Source organism: Prinia subflava, chromosome 8 (assembly GCF_021018805.1).
Source record: "Prinia subflava isolate CZ2003 ecotype Zambia chromosome 8, Cam_Psub_1.2, whole genome shotgun sequence".
Classification (NCBI taxonomy): domain Eukaryota; kingdom Metazoa; phylum Chordata; class Aves; order Passeriformes; family Cisticolidae; genus Prinia; species Prinia subflava.
In genome coordinates, this window is record NC_086254.1 from 23,250,468 (window position 1) to 23,271,076 (window position 20,609).

At 47.4% G+C, this 20,609-nt stretch overlaps 1 protein-coding gene across 6 annotated transcripts in view; it reads right to left on the reverse strand.

Annotated features, from left to right (window-relative positions):
* Positions 1-1,868: 1,868 nt before the first annotated feature.
* NFATC2 (nuclear factor of activated T cells 2) overlaps positions 1,869-20,609 on the reverse strand; it is an 81,344-nt gene continuing 62,603 nt past the window's right edge. For 5 of the 6 annotated variants that reach the window (XM_063404180.1, XM_063404175.1, XM_063404178.1 and 2 more), the window contains exon 10: positions 1,869-7,682. In XM_063404180.1, coding sequence (XP_063260250.1) covers positions 7,627-7,682 — 56 coding nt within the window. In that variant the 3' untranslated portion in view covers positions 1,869-7,626. Of the gene's footprint in view, positions 7,683-11,675; positions 11,764-20,609 lie in introns of all 6 variants that reach the window. The other variant, XM_063404177.1, reaches the window with a different exon arrangement.

Below are 20,609 nucleotides of genomic sequence, written 5' to 3' on the forward strand. Positions count from 1 at the left end.
GCCCCGGGGTTTGCCATGGCCAGTGCCAGCTGTGCCCCGGGGTTTGCCATGACCAGGGCCCCCCCTGCTCCCCCGGTCCCTCTGCTGGGCTCCCTGGGCTGTGCCTGGCACCGCTGAGCTCAGCTCCCTGCAGATGGCACTGCCACCCTGTGCCGCAGCACCCCGAGGAAATGCATCCTCTCACTCCCGTGTGTGTCTGAGCAGCAGATCATGGGGTTTTTATTTCAGTGGCTGCCCCCGGCCCTCCTGGGCTTGGCTGGAATTTGGGCTGTGAAGAGGTGCCCTCGTGCTGCAGTCACCCCTGGTGCCTGTCTGGGTGTCCAGGGCAGCTCTGCCAGCCTCTGCCACCTCCCCTTCCCAGGAGTTTGGGGTAAGTGATCCCTCACAACCTCAGCAATTTTCTGTGCAGTTTTGCCCTTTGGGTCAGTGGGAACTCAAATCCTCTGCTGTGGCTTTGCCTTCCCTAAATAAAATTAATTCAAGGCCCTCTGCACCACGAGGTGCTGAGTTCAGAGGAGCAGCCAGGCCAGGTAAGGCACAGGGAGGATGAGGATGGTGTTGGGTGGGAGCTCCTCCTCCCTGTGAAGCTCCCTTGGAGCAGCCCAGTGGAGCGTGGCCACCTGAGCAAGCCAGTGATGATGCACTGAGAAAAGAATCTGCTCTGAAGCTGAAAGGCAGCTCCTTGCATTGACTAAATCACATTTGTATTTCAGAAAAGAAAAAGAAGCTGTAAATCGCGTATTTACACAGCGGAGCACGCGAGCGCTCACACGAGACCCAGATGTTCATTACAAACAGGGATTTTTCTTCCTTGCTGCTACCCTGAAAACTGGGAAAAAAGTCAGCTATGTTGAAGGGTTACAAAAGAGCGAGTTAAGTCTACAAAATCCAGGAAATTTCCCGTTAAGACGAAAAATCTGGGGAACTGTTGTAGTCCTTTAATTCAGCCCCAAGACATAAATTAAAGCCAGAGGATCAGCTCAGGTGCTCAAGCTCTCAGACCGTAGCTGTGGAATTTCCAGGTTAAGTTACTTAAATTTTCCTGTTGCTGAATAAAGCTGAGATCCTGTGTGCCATATATTTGCTCATCATAAAATGTTCTCTCCCAGCCAGTAACAGCTTCTTTGCTGGCAAAGCCTGTCTGGTTCCTGAGCCTTTGTACAGGGCTTGGGAGTTAAGAACTTCCACATGGCCTCTGCTCTGAGGCTTTTGTGGATCAGCAAGGCAAAGCACTTGCTCCATGGCCAACAAATGCACGGGATATGGTTTGAATTCTCTGGGTTTAAATGCAAAGGATAATATTGATTTTGTTAAGGTAAATGTCTTTAATTGAATGCTGTAGAAACTCGGCTCTCACTGGGCCATAATGGGCTCTGGGCACGCCTCCAGCACAGCAGTATGAAAATGTCTCTTTTAGTGTCTCCCGCAGAGAAATGCAGAATTAAGATTTAGATGAAAGAAAAGTGAAATGGAGTCCATCCCCACAAAAGCACCTACTGCTGCAGGAGGGCATTTGCACAGATGGAAATTGCTGCTCTGCTGAGGCCAGGGCTCTGCAGTGCCTGCTGGTGGGGATTGTTTGGGGCTTTTAATTGGGGTGGTGGAACAGAAAATGAAAATAGGGAAAACAGGCAGCAAGAGGAAGGGAAGAAGTCTCAGTGTGACCCAGTGTCACACACAGCACCTGGGTGGGATCCTGCCCCAAAGGGCAGCTGGGCAGCTCACCCATGGTGAGTGCTCCACACTCTGCAACCTTCTGCAAACCCACTCTGGGCATTCAGGAGGGTGACAAAGACAAGGCTCAGCCCCCTGATATTCATTTATCAAAGGCAGTCAAGGTATTTAAGAACAGACCAAACACTCTTGCAGCAGATGATGCCCTTTCATTTATTGCTAATCTACCATAGTACAGGCAATATATAAAAATACTTTACAGATAGCAAAAACAATCCTTACATTGGAGGTTAACAACGTTGTTGTAGGAATGTGAATGATATAAATCCCTTTTCAATTGTGAGAGCTAGGTTTTTGAAGAAGCAATTTGGTTCAAAAGACACTTGTGAGGATGATGTGAGTGACAAGTGCTCACTCGTGTGTCTGTTAAAATATGGCTTTACCTGAACATCCAGGGCAGGGAGGGCTGGACTCTGGGGAGAATCCCTTCATAATTACACATTAAAAACAAAAATGTGAGTGCCAGGCAATCTTTCCTTCTGAGACTCAGTCCTTCTGGAGCTTTCTGTTGCTATTTGATGAGTTAGAGAAGGAACCTCAACCCCCCCAGGTAACTCTTTGCATTCGAGATCACCTACAGCACCTTCAGGTGAAGTTCACTGCAATGTGCAGGTACTAATTTCTATTTTTGTACCCCTGAAACAATGGAAATGGTTAAACAAACCTTAAACAGACCAGGGTGGGTTTGACACTGCTGGTGGTTAGAGAGGTTGGTACCCCTGTGACCCCTGCAGGGATAATGCAGCAGATATTAAAGATACAATCTGATGTCAGACGTTCCAGAGGTGGATTATTCATTCTGAACTGAGATGAATAAAGGATCACAGCCTTCCCCGTGTGATGGCAGAGTTGCCTCACAGGTGAGAAACCACTGCAATGTAAATGATGAGGAAAAGAGTGGATTTCTGGAGAATCTGACAATTCACCCCATCGAGACCCAGCAGTGGCATCTCCTCCTATTGCACAGGAATATGGAACATAAATAACAAACACTCAGAATTGCAGCTAAACTGGAACATCAGATGATTTTAAGTGGTGCAAAAATTACGAGGATCTGAATCAGTTTAAGATTTGAAATGAAGACAGTCATTTTCTTGAGTCCCATCTGGCAGATCATTGTTCCCTATTAAGTAGCAATTTGGAAGGAAATGCAGGGGGAAAAGTCAGATTGAAATATTTGGAAACATATTTCTTAAGCGTTTAAAGCTGTCTTTGAAGTCTTTGGGAAATTTATCAAATACATCTTTTTTTAAGACAACAACAATTCAACAACAATTGCATAGAAAAGTAAGGCATTCAGAAAATGAAAACTGATCCTTTATAAATACAAACCATAATCCAAAAGATGTTGCATATTTGGTCAGACAAAAAGCACAGTCACTGTTGTTGTAAAGATATGGATTACAAAATACACTTTAAAAAACATGCTAGCTACTTTGAGAACTGGTTTAGATATGTTAAGAAGCAGCAGCTTTTTATACAATAGAGAATAACATAGTGCTGGTTCTGGAAATCCTCTACATTCAGGAAATGCTGTTTTCCTACGGGGAGAATGGAGGGATACATATTTACATGGATACAAATAAAGCAAGTGCAAAACCCATGACTCTTCTACATTCTTTCTCCCGGTAAAAACAACATACATGAGACACTTCCACTCCACTGCTGTTGCTCAGATCTTACATTTTGCTCATTCTCATGGAGAAAAACAAAACCAGGACTTCGTATTTCATTGCAAGTGTCTTCACAAGCAATTCCTCTCCTGGCAAACTCGACTTCCAACATTCATAACTGACAAAAAAAAAATCTTCCTGATATCTGCCCACTCCCATTCCACTCTCAGACTGTTTACATATCGTGAATGATGGTTTTTATTCTACGTATATTTGATGCAGAAGTTTATAGAAGCTCATCCTGTATTCGCAGCCAAAGCTCGGATGGAAAAATGGAAGTTAAAAAAAAAATTACACACACACACAGGACAAATAAAAAGAGATGAACTTTTGAGTTCCAACATGCCCCATGAACTTCTCATGGTGCAGCTTTGATGGAAAACGCATTAGAGTTGTTCACCCTGCAGACAAGATATTTGTAGGCCTTTGGTACAATGGCAGGAAGGCACTGTGGTGAAACATTCAGATAACTGAGGAAAGACAGAATTTCCTCATGTGCAAATATGGCTATCTTCCAGAAAAAGTGAGAACAAATTGCTCACAAAATGCTATTAACTCTTCCAAGGTTAAGCTCGTGCTTCTACAGAGAGGAAGTTGTATTAAGTAACAGAAATACTAATACTGGAAAAACACAGCTCAGCAAGAACAGGAAATAATTTAGTACTGTATATATTGAAATCCTTCAGCCTAGCTATATAATTTTAACATTTTCCTTTTTAAAGAGACAACAATGCACAATGCTATGTCTGAGGATGCTCCTTTTCTCCGGAAATAAATACAAAGCTGGTTGAAGCTGAATGATTTAACCACTGAAAAGCAGATGGGGCAGCACAGCCCGGGCTCCTGCAGCTGTGGCTGGACCCCTAAAATGCAGAACACAGGGGGTGAAACCTCCGTGCACGGGAGGACCCAGCTGTGTTCACTTCTAACCACGGATAAAACAACACACCCACAGAGAGCAGGGCATGGCCTGGGCTGGCAGGGACCCCAAACATCACCCAGGGCCACCCCTGCCATGGCAGGGACACCTCCCACTGTCCCAGGCTGCTCCAAACCCATCCAGCCTGGCCCTGGGCACTGCCAGGGATCCAGGGCAGCCACAGCTGCTCTGGGAATTCCATCCCATTCCCTGCCCACCCTCCCAGGGAGGAATTTTTATCCTAATCTCTGGAATAAACCTTTCCTCTGGCAGTTTGAGTTCATTCCCACCTTGTCCTGCCACTACCAGCCCTTGTAAGTGGCCCCTCTCTGTGTGGGTGTATTATATAAATTACATTGTACACTGTATATGTACACAGATTAATACCTGTGCAATAAAGATGAGGAGGGAATGCAGTCAATGCAAGCATGGCTAGAGCACCTGTAGCACATAAAAAAAAACCCCTTCCACTAAAAAGACCCCAAACAATCAGCCCCCAGAAAACTAAAAAAATAAAACAAACCCAAAAACCTAACCCCCCAAACCAAGGCAAAAAAACAACAAAAGAAAAAACCACCCCAAAATAAATCAAACCCCAACCCTCTCTCCCCCTCTATAACAAAGTGCCTGAAGAACACACAAGCACAGTGGAAATCTTGTGTATTTTGGTTGCAGAGGTTCATTACTGAACTGCTCCAAGTCCAAATCCAAGGTTTCAGCTACTCCTTCCTTTTGGGGGTTAATATATTAAAAGGACATTTCAGCATCTACAATCCAGAAGGCAGAACTTAAACACTGACCTTTTTCTTTGCTCCAGCATTAGGTTTTTTTCTTCCCCACCCCTTTTCTAAACTGATATTATCTAAAAATAAATATGAAAATAATTATTCTCCTAAATTGATGAGTAGTTGCTGCAGACAGTCACCAGAGCAGCAGCAGCAGCACATCACAGATCTGAAAAGACCTTCCTGGGCTTCTTTGAGCTTCTATTTAAAATCCAGCAAGAGAGAAGGTTCTGCCAATAATCTGAGGGTATTTTTTTTCTGTGGGTGGGTTTTTGGGCTGTTTTTTAAATTTCTCCTATACTTTACAGGTTGGATCATGGAAAACTTTCGATACATCCAAGTGTGAAACTGGGAGATGCATTTGGTCTGCTCTTGTACTCAGTCATAGCAAAGAACTTCTGACAGGCAACTTTTGGCCTTTAGAATATGTCAGAATTGTCTAATTCACCAGACTGCACTAAAAACCCCTGAATATGCGTCAGATTCTGGCGCACTGACAGTTTGGAAGAATCCAAAATAGCTTTTTGAGGCGTGTGAGCCAGTCAGGGTCCTGCTGAGTGCTGTCTGACAGGAATTCCCCTCTCCAGCAGGGCTGGGCCTCAGTTTTGTCCCTGTAAAAGGCAGCAATTAAATAAAGGCTGTTTTCACCTCTGCAGCTCCAGGCAGGGCAGAGCTCCCAGGGAGAGCACCAGGTGAGGCATGCCAGGAGTTCTGGGTGCTGGGACAAGGGAACTCCTCTGGGGGTGAAAGATTTGAGTCTCACAAAGCAGAAAGAGCAGCCAGGCTGTGCCCTGAGTGCCAGGGTGGGACGTGCAGGGCTCTGCTCTGCTCTGGCTCTGAGCTGGGTGGATCTGGAGTCCAGAGCTGCTCTTGGGAAATTCAGATTTCTGTTCAAATTTTAGCTGAGCCCCAGGTCAGGTGTTCTGAAGAACCCAATGCTTCTGTCTCCCATTCCAAAGCCAGCACCTTGCAGAGTTTGAGCACCAGCCTTTAGTGGCAGGGAATACATTCTTCCTGATAGTCCTAAAGAGATTTTTGTTGGACCAAGCTCTGCAGGGATTGTGCAAAATCTTTCTCGAGGCATTGGGGAACCAATTTTGAGGCTGCTCTGCTGCATTCCCACCCCCTGACTCCTGCTGTGAGCCCTGGACAACGCTGCTGCTGCAAAGTTTTACTGTGACACAGCTGAAAACTGAAATCAGTTTCACTGCGCTTTCTAGAGCAGAGCTCAGGCTCTGCACTCCTGAAAATATCAGCATTCCTTATTTATAAAGCCAGGAAAGATTCCTATGTAATTCCTAACATTTTACTGTACACTGATTACCCACTCAGGAAGCCTTTTTATCCCACTTTTTATCCCTGGCTCCCCTAAATATTCTAACTTGTAGCTGTACAACTGCAGGTGGCAGTGGTTACCTGGAATGTGCAAAGCAGGAGTCAGGACAGGATATTCTAACACATGAAGCAAAACATAACAAAATACTAACTCCCATGGAAATTTAACCTTTCCAGGAATTGCTGGTAGCTTTGCAAAGCGAAAGAGACCAGGTGAATATAAATAAGTGTATATTTTCTCTGGAATGTATGGATTCTGTAAGATGCAATAATTTTCCTCTGCAGCTTGGGTGAGTAAATGTTCCAGCTGCTAAATGAGACAAGTTATGAGCCAAGAGCAGGTTCTACATGAAAAGAATCAGCAACAATTTGTTAGAGAGAAAATATCTAAGATGTGTTCCTACACTGCCTAAATACTAATAAGGATGAACCATAAAATCTCTGGATTTACTGTGACTCCTATATATTAATCTCTGGTTTACCTGGGTTGATTTTACCTTGGGACAGGCGTTGCAACTGCTGAATTGCTCTTTTCACTGGCTGGTTATGAGAATCCCCCTCCTTCAAATTCCTATGCAGACTGATGAGAAAAATGAAGAAAGCTCCTGGACTCAGGTGTTTGAAATACCAATCCCAGTGCTCAGAGCAGACTGGCTGTTGATCCCGGACTGGGTGAAGGCTGAGCGAGCTTGGGCTGCCTCAGTTTCCTACAAAAATAACATTTCTCGGGAGGGCTTTGAAAGCTGGAGGGCAAATGATTGTTAGTGACCTGCAGGATGGTGTTCTTCCCTGGAATCTATTACTCTTTGTTCCCCTTTCCCACCCCCAGAGCCCACCCCAGGCTCTGAGCCCTGCTCGGGGGACGGCTCCTGTCCCGATGGATGGACGCAGGGACAGATGGTTTGCAGCAGGCTTGAAGTGTTTCCTCAGAGAGACGCTGTGTTCCAGGAGAACAATGTGATCTCTGGATGGAAGGAAGGGTGTCCTTCGTGCTGTTTACACACAGAGGTGGCAGTCGCTCAGCCAAGGCTGTCACTTGGTGCCAATTCATTGTTCCTTGTGCTGAGTCTCTGCCTGGAGGTGAATGGCAAAGGAAGCCAGAGGTTGCAGGGGCGCTGGAAGGATCTAAGAGGTCACTTGTGGAAGGATTCGGTAAAAGTTGTCTCACAAATCTCTTCTTCTATGTCTGACTTCTGGCAGGGAGTCCAGAGAATTCCTTCCTGATAATTTCGTTAACTGAGAAATAAAAGAAAGGGGAGGAAACATTAAAGCACTTCCAACATCACAACAAGTAAAAAGTAAAAGCAATCCTTGGGCAGTCAAGCCGAAAACATCCCCTCTGCATTCACAACTTCATTTCATTAAAATCTAAATGGTTTGCCCAGATGACACATTTTTGGAAGGCAAGGGGGGAGGAGTGGAGAGGGGGTTTCACTGCATTCAGGGTGATTCAGGTGCCATAAAACAGAGAGGCTGCAGCACATGCCCAGGACCTGCCACAGCCCTCACACAGACACTGCCCTTAGCCCAGGGAGAAAAACAAACATCTCTGGGGATCTAAGCATTGGAACACTTTCACTAGGCTGAAAGAAAAATATTTCAAAGAGAAAAAGGCCAGGTTTGGAGGAAATACAGTGGACAGTGATGAAAACACATTTCAGAGACTGCAATTCGGGGGAAAACCTTTGCATTTGGGCAGTTTATGTTTGGTGTTTTCTAATCCCACTCTAGACTCTACCTGCTTTACATCTTTATTATCATTTATTTGCAGACTGGAGCACAAAGAACTTGCATGCATCACCAGGGCACTGTGAGAGGCTGGGACAGGCTTGTTAATAAAGCTCAAGAGAAGACACTGAAGAACTTTGCTGTCTGTTAAAAAGTCAGAACAACATCACTTTATTTACAACAGCCAATGTCTCCTGCCAACTTTTCACACTCACTTGCCTAAAGACCCTTTGGCACCTCGTGGAACAACAATTCTCTCTCTAGAATTATTTGCTCCCTAGAATTTAAGTGCAGAAATCTCTGCACTTTGATTAGGAGAGACCTAAACCATGAGAATTTTGCTGCAGAACTCCAGAACTGCCTTTTTGGGGGCTCCATTTCACCTGCAGCTCCTCATGCTGTATTCAACATGGTGTGGAAACTGTTCAGTTACTGTGACAAATTTGTCTTAAAACCAGAAAAGTAAATTTTCTAGGTTTCAGACTCCAGATCTAAATGACTTCTCCCTGTTGATATTTAAGGGCTGAAACAGGGACTAACTCAAACCAAAGCAGGCCCTCACCCAAGACTGATTAATCCTCAGGTTTGCAGCTGTAAGACTCCTCTATAGTCTATCCCAATTCTAATTAATATTTATGAAAACATTAATTAACACAGTAATAATTAACATAGTGTTTCACTACTCCCCCTATCTAAAACACCTGGTGCCCAGTCTCTGGCAAGTCTCTGGGAAGGGGAACTCATGAATTAGTTTTTGATAGTTATGATTCATGGTTTGAAATCTCCTTCCTCTCTGCATGCTGGGATTTGTCTCTTAAAAACTAAAATCTGTATTTTTTCAAATCTCCATGTTGCTGCTGGGCTGCACTCCAGGAACTCCATGCTCAAAGATCCCAGCAGTGACAGCCCAGGGCTCAGCTCCCTCTGATTCCAGCCGGGAAATGCCTGGTTTGGACGGGCTGGTGCCTCCTGGGGATGACCTGGGCAAGGAAAGCAGAAGTGCTGCCCTCTCCTGCTGCCCAGCACCCCCCTGGCACTGCTGGGGCTGGCCTGGAGGTGCCCAGGCAGGAAGATCTGGGTTCTCTGAGTGCTGCTGTGCAGTGCGAGCAGCAGCCAGAGGGAGGGGAGGTTGGTCCGCTCTGAGCCAGGAGCTCTCAGCTCTCTCAGCTTCCTGCTCCTCTGCCCAGGAAATGACAGGAGCAGGTCCTCAATGGAAACTCTTCACAGCCTCGGCTAAAAATAGCAGTGAGGTAAAAGAAGTGGGCACCCACTCTCAGAGGGTCATTTCCTTTCCAGAAACAAGTGGGCTGAGGCTGCACACGATTTATTTGTCAAAACGGTTGGTCGGGCTACCAAAAATACCACAGATGAGTTTTATCTATTGCTTTTATCCAATACAGTCATGGAAATATCAGAGCCAGCAGTCACCTGCATCCAGGGTTAAATATTAAGTGAAACGAGAGCAGATAATGAGATGGAGCTCACTGAGGAGGGCTGGAGGGCTCCAGGTTTGGCTGCTCCCTGCCTGGGGCCGGCTCTGGGCAGGTTGGATGCTGTGGTGAAGTGCTGACTCAGCCTGCAAACTTCACTTTCCCTCCCCTGAGGTCAGCAGTGGCTTCTGTGGGCTGAGGTTAGAGGGGGCTGCAGCCTGAGCAGGGCTAAAGAGCTGCAGGGGAAGGCTGTGGAGCATTAACCCCAGCGACAGGGACAGCCAGGACTGTGCCCTGCCAGCAGCTGGCCTGGGTGTCCACAGCCACCCTGAGCTGCACCCAAACCAGGTGCTGAGGGAGTGCTGGGTGCAGGTTAAGCTGGGCATCACTAATGAGTGTCAGAGATGATCCTACATCACTAATGAGTGTGTCGGTGATGATTGTGCATCACTAATGAGTGTGTCAGTGATGATTGTGCATCACTAATGAGTGTGTCAGTGATGATTGTGCATCACTAATGAGTGTCAGTGATGATCCTACATCACTAATGTGTGTCAGTGCTTGTCCCAGCACTAAAATCTCCAATCAGTCCCTAAAGCCAATCAATCTGTAAATTAACAGGAATGGCTCCCAAGGCAGGGATCCCTCTCCAAGGTTGAGATCTCCTCCAGTCCAAGCCCAGTGAAATCTCTGGGGATCTGCTCCAGAGCTGGGAACTCCCAGATCCAGGTGTAATCCAAGAGACCTGGGTTGAGCAAAATCAGCAAACTGAGCCGAGCCTGAGCCTCAGAGGGAGCCCAGAGCACGTGCTGAACCTGCCCTTCTGAACTGCCAGCTATCTTTCCTTGGTAGTGTGGTTAAAAGCTATCTCAAGTATCAGTTCTCATCATTTGCTCATTTCCAGCTGAGAGGAGCTGGAGATGATGTGGTTAATAAATAAAACATTGCTCTTTGAGGTGCCTGGCACTGGTTGCTCTGGAGCACACCGCTATTGATCCGTTTAATGAGAGAACTGATTAAATGAGGCCATGAGCACACATGCAAAGATAATGAAAGATTCAATCATAAAAAAGGTATTGAAATTACAGCTGCCCTCAGCCATCCAAGCCAAGGAAACGCCTGCCTGGGCACCCTCCAGCGTGTCCCTGTCACAGCCTGTCCTGCAGCAGTGGCACAGAGCCCTGGAGATGCCCAGGGAGGGGTCCCAGGGGCTGCTGAGCTCTGGGGGTCTGTGTGATCTGCTGGGCACAGACAGCCCAGGCTCCCTCATCCTCTCAGCTGGAAACGTTCCTGTGCTCCCACGGGTGACACCGGGCTGTGTCCCAGCAGTGCAGAGACAAAAGGAGCCCCTGTGAGGTGGCAATGTCACCCTGTGAGGTGGCACTGTCACCCTGTGAGGTGCCACGCTCACACTCCTCTGCACCTGTGCCACTCCTGGATCCCCTGGACACCAGGGATGCTGTGGGTGTTCCACACGTGGCAGTGACCCTCTGGGGACAATCCCACGGATCCCCCAGGATCTCAGGGATGCTGTGGGTGTTCCACACGTGGCAGTGACCCTCTGGGGACAATCTCACAGATCCCCTGGGATCTCAGGGATGCTGTGGATGCTGACACAGCAGCAGGGACCCTCTGGGGACCCTACAGCAGTGAGGGCTCCTCAGAGAAGGCAGAGCTCAGCCCCAGTGGCTCCTCCCTGCAATATTCCGTGTCCTGCCATGCCCAGGAGGAATTCTGACATGCAAAGCAAACCCTGGGCAGGAACTGCTGGAGCACAGCTGCCCCTGGGTCTGCAGAGTGCCCTAAACCTGGCCCTGCCTCAGGATGGGATCCTTCACAAGCCTCAGCCCAGCATGCACAGCCCCACCTCTCCTTCCCTGCCCACCACGCCCCAGCTGCCTCACAAGTGGGGAAGAAAAAGAATGAGAACAAAAAAAAATTAAATAAAATTAAATATTTTAAACCCTCTACGCCAAATAAAAAGGGGGCATGACTTTTTAATTGAAAAAATAAATAAATAAAGGTTAAGAGAAACACACAGCTGGAGAAAAGGCAGAAAAATACCAATTACCTTTCTTTTTGATTGCTTGGATCAAAGATCACAGTCATTCTTTTTCATATAATGTTTTGTATCCAGCTAAGGTGTGTATCTATCAGCTCTGAAAAAGATTTGCAAAACCATTTTTGAGAAAAAAGGTAACCTTTGACCTATGTTGCATGGCCAAGTGTTACAGCTTTCAGCTACTTTTTCATTTTGTGGGTTCATTTAACAAAAGGACATTTCAGCATATACAACACATAAGGCAGAATTTAACCACTGACCTTGCTGTTTGCTCACAGCCAGCACTAGATTTTATTTTTCCCCTTCTTTTCTCAACTGATATTATCTAAAAATGAATATTCAAAAACTCACGCTCCCAAATTGGTGACAAAATGGGACAAGCTGATCATTTGAGACTCCAGGGGCTCCCTGTGAGTCAGGACAGACTCGACACTGCCTCTTGCAAAATTCACTTCTATCCTCACCCCAAATAAGATCCAACACATTTATGGCAGATCCAAAGCCAGTCCCTTTGAACTGAGAGATGCAACCACAGTGGCTGTGAAAATCACACTCTGCCTTCATTGTACAGAACAGGGAAGGCCTGGGCAAAGAAATTATGAAAGTTACAGTCTTTGCTTCAAATGCAAATAAGGTGAATTATTTTCCCCAGGAAAAGGCAGAATTTAAAATTTTCTGCCTTTTTTTTTTTACATTTCCTAATAATTTTAGATTTCTTCTAAATTCATAGTGAAAGCATTTGGCACTTCTGCAAAACCATGTGGAAATTAAAAGGAAAAAGAAAGAATTGCAATATTAAGGAGCAAAAAGTGCTTCTTAAAAACTAAGTTTTGAGTGCAAGGCTCAGAAGGGTGTTTGCTGCTGGATTTCAGGTGACTATATATAGAAAAGAAGTATTTTACTTGGCTCCCAAGGATTGTGCAGCCACGTATCATACCCTGGAACCTCCCACTCAGTACACAGCCCATTTTATACTCTGCATCCTGGAAAATCAGCTTTTGCACCCCAGAGCACAGCAACTCCTTGACTGGGAAATACCAAACTGGGTGCAGCAGGCACAAGGAGCCCCAGCCCAACAAACTGGGAAAAGTACTGGGAGCATGTGGGGTTGTTTTAGAAATCAGCAGCAATTAAAGGCTGTTTTTCCTGGAAAATGGGGACAGAGAATCACTGAGCTGTTCTCAGCTGTAAAGGTTTAATTGCACATCAAACCCAGGGTTTGCTCCTCGCTGAAATAATGCCAAGAGATGCACCCTGCAACTTTTCTGTCCTGTCCTGCTTGTGACCCCTGGAGTCTGTGTGAACTGTGAACCTCAACAACACTCTCCAGCTCAACTGCAATCAGGTCATCTCCATTAACTGAGCAAACTCTGGGAAGAGGTTGCTGACCTCAAACTGAGGGGCAGCTCCAGTCCCAGGATGCATTTTTGCTCTAGGAGTATCAATAGACTCCAAAGCCACTGGCATCTTTCCATGAATTTAGCAACATAATACAGATATCTGATGGAAAACAGAATCGAAATAAAATTCATATTTTTGGCTAAAGCCCATCCCAACTGAAATCAATATCTGAACTGCTCTGGGTTTACAGGATCTGGATTGTATTCACAACATTTAAATATGCTTCCCTTATATTTCAGTACAGTGCCAGAGTGAGGTGCAAAAATCAAACAATTGGTATCTCTGGTACTGTCCTACCCAAAATGCTTCACAGGAAGCTGGGTGTGCCTGCAAAAAAAGAGCAAAAAATAAAGATAGCATTTCTGCTAAAAAAGAATTCAATACCCTAAACGCACTGTAGATCAAAACTAGCAGGAAGGAAGTACTCAAAACACAAATCTGTCTGTGACACCACCTCAGGAACGCTGAGGATTCTCTAAGCACTTTCATTCTTGTCACTGTGCTGCCAGCAAAGATCAACAGCCACCACCAAACAGCAGCCCCAGAGCTGCAGGAGAAAGTGTGACCCAGAGGGGACAGGGGGACCCTGGGCTGGCACCTGTCCTCACCCTCCTGTGGCCCTGGGCAAAGCCCCCTGCAGGACCAGACCTGCCACAGAGCTGCTCTGGGCTGAAAACCCACCCAGGCTGTGAGGCCACGCTCCTGGAACTCAAACAATCTGTGCTCAGCTAAGAGAGAACAGCCTGGGAGGACGATGAGCTGCACCCTCCAGCACACCCACTCTGCTCCCTGTGCAGGTACAGAGACAGCAAGCACCCCCACGGGTCCCTACAGGGGGTTTGAAGTCCTGAGGTGGGACTTTAGATCCTTCAGATCTCACAGCACCACGAGGGGCTGAGCTCGCCCAGGCAGCAGGAGAACCCCAGCACAAATGACACGTTCTGCAGAAACTGCCAAAGGCTGCCCTGGAGTGAGCTGGGGGAAGAGTCCTGAGGCTGCTGGGTGCTACTTGTGGTGCTGCCAGTTATTTAATCCATTAGATCCCTCTTTGAGTGTCCTGGGAATCAATGGGTTAACTTTTGGAGGCATTTCCCATGGCCCAGAGATGGGCTTTGTGTGATGTTTGCAGGACACGCATGCACACACACATGGGCTGGGCTTCTGCCCTGGGCTGTTGGCTGCATCAGCAAGACAAAGAGCAATTTTTGCTGCAGAGTGTGATTTCCTGTTTGCTCGATGCATTTCAGTATTTAGTCATCACTTTTTTCATCAGACCATTCTAACACAGGTGCAAACCCTGCCTACACACGGCCTGGAGGAAGAAAGGGCACCTTCAGGAATAATTTCATGCCCTTTTCCTCCTGCCCACCAGGCTTCAGCACACGCCTGTGGGCAGCCCTTGGAGCTCCTCTGCAGGCTCAGACTCCCTGAGCTGAGTTTAGAGGGGTTAGAGCTGGGAGAGGCGCCCCAGCACACTGGGGTGTTTCTGTGTCCCTAAATCTCATTTTCTGCACCCTTTTCCTGCCCAGTCCAGAGCACTGCAGACACTGAAGCCAAACTCAAGGATGGTGCTGAGGGTGGCACCCGGGGCCGGGCACTGCCCACGCCCTCCCCAGGTTACCTGACCAAGGCTCTGAGGATCAACATGCCAGAACTACACGAGCATGGAACACCAGCTCTCGTAGTACTGTTTGCCAGGATGGTGATAAATACCCCGTGCTGGATCAGACAAACCCCTGAAGCCTGCTCAGAAAGGGGCAGAAAGGGGCTGCGGGGAGCTGAGCTGGCTGTGTGCAGCTCCTCCAGCAGTGTCAGCAGCTGCTTTGGGAAGAGTACCTTGAAAGTGGAAAACTAGATCAGCCTGGGTGTGATGAGGAACTCCAGGCCACCGTGGATTTGGTTTGTAGTAGCTTTCCATAACAAAGTCTTTTTTTAACTGACTTTCTTTCTGCTCACATATATTTAGATATGACTTCCATTCTGCAGCACTCCCATGCCAGAGAGTTTTGGCTGCGATTGCAAGGGAAGGGACACGTGTTTGAGTCATGGAGTTGGCTCTCTCTAGTTGATAGTTAGTGAGTTACTGAGAAAAGATGAAGTTTGTATTTAGCTTTAGTTTACATGCAACGAGACCAAGTAAAATATTCCAAGTAGAATGAGCACATAATAAATAAATACACAAAAACTTATACCAGAAAGGGATGGAGTTGATTGTATAAACCACATTACTTGGCTAAACCCATACAGAAATACTAGGCTGATGGACTGAAGCTTAAGAAACACAAGAGACCTCACTTTGTCACTGCTGACTCTTGATTTGACTCTGCTGCTGCAGAGCACAGCAAAGGGTGAAGTGTGCTCGTGGCTGATTTATTGCACATCCTTTGGACCTTGTGGATTGATCCAGAACTGAGATAAGCAGTGCCATTGGGTATTAAGACAGATTTCTTTTAGATCAAAACCAGCACAACCAAAGGAGGCTGGTGATGACTTTTCCCTCCAGCAGCACCTCATGGTTTAAAACCTGATGAAATTGGTATTGGATACCACAACACCTCTCAAACAGCAACTGCAGGGAAAGCACACGAGCAGCAATTCCTGATGCACACGTCACTGTGCAGCTTCATCGCTCTCCTGGAGTTAACCCATTTACTGGGCAGGGTGAGTCATTCAGCAAAGTGATTCAAAAACTCAGAAAAAGGAGAATGGATGCAAGAAAGCTATTTTTTTACAGGAAACAATTGGGGGGAGGACAACAGAACAGTTACAGCATGTTCAGGATTAGCTGAAAGTACCAGATAGGCAATGCTGCTGCTTTTATATTTCTGTCACAAAGGAACAACCAGAACAAATATTTAATTGAGGGGAAACAAACCATTTAACAAATATTTAATTAGGAGAAAACAAACCATATTAGCCTCCCCTTTAGGCAGTTTTGCAGGGGATGAACAGTCAATAATGGAATCTATTTCCCTCCCTTGAGCTCCAGTGCTTATGTCTATTAATCCACAGAACTATTCACTGGCTCTAATTCTCTGGCATCTTCTCTTCTGCTGTGTCTTCACTCTGCAACATCCCTGTGGGCTCCTGCAGAGCCCCAGCCTCTCCACAAACCAGCCTTCCCTCCTGACATGTCTGAACTGAATTCTGAGCCTGCTTCTCAGGGGAAAACAGCAGAAATCCCTGTCCTAGGGTAGCGGGGAAGATGCACCAGTGGCCTGTCAGCAAATCTGCCACGCAAACCCTGCTCCCCTCTGGCCCAGACATGCAAATCCCCCTGTGCCTGCAATGCCTCTGCCTTACCAACAGCACAGCCCAGCCAGCCTGCAGCAGGCATTTCCATCTGCTTCATTTTCAGGAGGACTGTGGGCAACAGGCTCCACACTGAGCAGGGAACACACAAAATCACTTTAACACACAGGTTGTTCTTCCATGACACCTCCACATCCTTCCACAAATATCTGGGGGAGATTCTTCCCCCTTTGGGAACTGCCTCCAAGGCAGAGATGGGCAGCAGCTCTGCAGGTCCTGGCAACACCAGTCCAGCACTGGGGGACTGCACTTACTGCTCCCAAGGCAGCTGGAAAGCATCCAGCCCATTAAATATTTAACTGGTTACTGACAGAGTGTTACAATTCACATCTAATAATGTCAAGGAGGTGCCACATACAAGATACTGTGTGTCTGCCCACATCCAGCTGTTTGCTCTTATCCTGCACTTTGACTGGAACTCCTCTGAGGGGGAACTGCTTTTTTTAACTTTGGAGTCAAAGCAGCATCTGCCACAACAGAGTGCTGGGGTTTCTACCATAAAATAATGCACTAATAAAAATACTATATGATACTGTGGGGTATTTGTATAAATCAGAGACCACGAGACAGACCTAATCATAAGAGACACGGATAACTGGAAAAAGGAGTGCAAAAGACCACGGGGAGCAGACACTGTAACTGGTTTTACATCTTGCCTCAAGAAGGCCAGGAACATCTGATAGTTAACAGCTTGAGAGAACAGGAAAAATGTTATCTGCATCTTCCAAAGACTTCACACTTTCAATCTGAATCAATGGCATGAACGACAAAACTTTTGTTCTCAATATGAAGAGAAGATGAAAGCAAAGAATAAAGGATGAGAGGAAAGAGAAAAGAAGGGTATCAATTTCCAGAAACAGCACGAGCTCCTCCATGTCCAGTGGAGGTTCACCTTTAGCTCAAGTGCAGCCCATACCGCTGAGGCTGGGCAATTCCCAGCCTCACCACAACAGCAATAACCTACATTTGTTCAGAAATTAGCCCTCAATTATTTCCAGATCTCCCTCAATTATTTCAGATATTCCAATTCCAGATCAAGATATAGGAACCACCACCCAAAGAGACTGCCCCAGGGAATCCTTCCCGGGATTTCAGGATGAGCCATCCCCAGTTTTGCAGCTGTGAGGTCTGGGGGCTGTGTGTATCCCCAGAGCCCGGGCAGGAGGTAAATCCTGTGCTCCGGGTAAATCCTGTGCTCCGGGTAAATCCTGTGCTCAGGGGTAAATCCTGTGCTCAGGGGTAAATCCTGTGCTCAGGGGTAAATCCTGTGCTCAGGGTAAATCCTGTGCTCAGGGGTAAATCCTGTGCTCAGGGTAAATCCTGTGCTCAGGGGTAAATCCTGTGCTCAGGGGTAAATCCTGTGCTCAGGGGTAAATCCTGTGCTCAGGGCAGTGTCCAGGGGCACACTGCAAGATCTGGGATACCTGGCAGGGCCATCCTGCTCTCTCCCAAGTTCTCACCAGCTGTGTGACCACGCTCTCCTTTAAACACAGGTCTGCACAGCCAGCCCAGAGCTCTGTCTGGGGCTCATATTGAACCCATTACTTTGCATTTAACCATGCACTGCTACACTTCCTGGGAGAATTCCAACCCAACAACGGCGGCTTTGGAACCACAGCATGATAAAACAGCCTCTTGCCTAAAATAAAGATAAAACTTGCTTACGTTGGACATGATCTCATCGGAGCACAGCACACATTCAGCAGCAGCTGGCAGGGAACGTGGATTCAGTGGGAATATTGTTTGTCCTGTGGTGGGGAACCAGCCACGGAGGGCTGGAACACCCAGCAGCAGCAAGGGCGAAGGGCAGATCCCACGAGTGCCTTGAGCAGGGCTGGAAGCAGGGTGGGTGCCCAGAACTCTGTGAGCAGGGCTGGAAGCAGGGTGGGTGCCCACGGGGGCCAATGGTGAAGGGGAGGGAATATCCTACAGAAATGCCACATCAAGGGACCTAAACATGGAAGAGATGGGAAGAACCAGACTGTCCCAGAGCTGCTTGTTTTTGCTCTTCCACCAAGAAGCTAAAATTGGCTCAAGTTGAAGTGGGTGGTTAAGCCTTGGTAACTTCAGAACAAGTTCATGCTACAGTGGGTGCTGGGAGAGGGCAGAAGGAGCATTACAGAACTGAAAACTTCCCCTGGTTTGAACTGACAGCAACCAGAGGCCCTGGGAGAGCCCCCTGAAGCAGAGCTGGGTTATGTCTCACGGCCAAGTCAGCAGCCAACATCCTGCTGGTGAGCTGGGAGCGTGCTCTGCCCTGCCTGGGTCACACGCGGGTCACACCGTGGGGCTTTCCTTGGGGTCCCCTCTACGGCACTGTAAGCAACCCCTCAGCGTGACTAATGCACACTGAAAATAATCACACAGTTCATCTTTGGGCTGGAAATCACCACGGGGAGTGGAGACAGCCAGAGGAGCCTATGGAGGGTTTGGTCACTGCTGACCCCGGCTGAGGGCGGGATGACCCTCAGGAGAGACAGGGCTGCAGCCTGCTGGCCACAAGGAGAGGCAACTCCTGTGGCTCAGGAGGGTGACTGTCCCCACTAGGGACTCCCCCATTCTCATTTCTAGCTGCCCAGAAATGCCCCCAGTTGTTTTCTTTTTCTCCCAGCGGTGTGAGGTGCCCAGCCTGGCCCTGCCACTGCCCAGCATGGGAAGGGACCAGACAGCAACTGCCTTGGGCTTTTCTTTTTCTTAATTCAAGAATGTCATCTGCATCCAGCTGTTAGCCTTTTGGAAATCTGCTGGGGTTTGTTTGCCTCGTGTGGCTGACGCTGCAGCTGCAAGCCCCTGGGAGCACCCAGACATGAGAGCCTGTCCTGAGAGCACCCTGGGGCTCCCGTGGGCAGCCCCCTCCTCACCCTCCTGCAATGGGGCCAAACTCCCCTGCAATCACACCAGGGCAGTGTGGAGACTGCACAAATATCTACTCATCAATAAAAGTGCAAACCATTATGGCACTGCTGCCCACTCTCTGTTTTTCTGCCTTTTCACAGTTGGTTTTTTAGAATCCCACCTTGTGATGGGAAAAATCAATGCTATCTGTGATTTAGAAAGAGGACAGGCTGGATCAGAGTGCCCTGAAAGGGCAGGGAAGGCTGTAGTGCTATGAGGAAGTGGGGGCTTGCTGAGACTTATTTCTAAGGAACAAATTTTTAACAGGGTGTGGGTTATATATGTGAAAACATGATCAGGTAAAGTTAAGGGCAGAGCTTTACTACCTGAACTATTCTTCCATTTGACAGCTGAATACCAAATCCCCCATTTTTATCCACAACATCTCCAATTCCGTGCTCACTTACTCAGGGACATGGATAAAATCATGGATAAAATCCACCACTGAACAGTCAGGTAAATACAAACCACCAATAAATGCAGCCTGGTCATGAAATTGGCCTTCACATCTTTCCCCTCCTGAGCAACCACGGGAACAACATGGGGTGATAATAACCCCTCATCATTATATTCACTGAGTAAGCTATAAAAGAAGGTCTAAGTGATAGCAAAGTGTATTTGGAGCAGTGCAGTGCTGGGGGTGCTTCCCTGGCAGGGCAGGATGGCCCTGGAGGCAGTGGTGCTGTGCAGAGCTCTGGGGGGAAAAGGGAGGCAAAATCCTCTCTAGAGAATCCCCAACTCCTGCAGATGCTAAGCACATTGTACTTAAAATTAAACAAAGTAGAAAAGAAAATACATGGTGTGGGCTGCTTGGAAGGTCACTAAGCAGGGAGAAGGGACTACTTTAATTTCCCTTTTACCTGGAAAGAAAAATAAACCCGAGGGAAAAAAAACCCAAAACAAAATAACCCCACCACCTCTTCTAAGGGTTGGAAAAAACCTGTCTGAGAGGGGAGATAGCTGCAAACACCTCGTTGAACACGTGCTGTTTTCCATCCCCCACAGGAGGCCTTGCTGTGCTCTCAGCTGGGCTGGACACAGGCAGAGGCTGGGCGAGGAGCAGGACGTGGAGCTGGCTGTGCTGTCCAGAAGATGAAAACACTACTGCTGTTTATAGAGGGAAACCCAATTCGTCAGCCCAAATGAATTCCTGTGCTAATCCATGCAGGCTTCATGTTTTCCACCAGCCCCAGCCACTGTAAAGACTATCTTTAGGAGGCACAGGGTGTTTGGAAAGGAGCAGCTGGAAAGAGGGGACGCTTGTGCCAGCTTGGAAGGCTTTCTGGTATGGAAAAAGAGGAATGCTCTCTTGGGTCTCCCCACAAAATTAAAGCA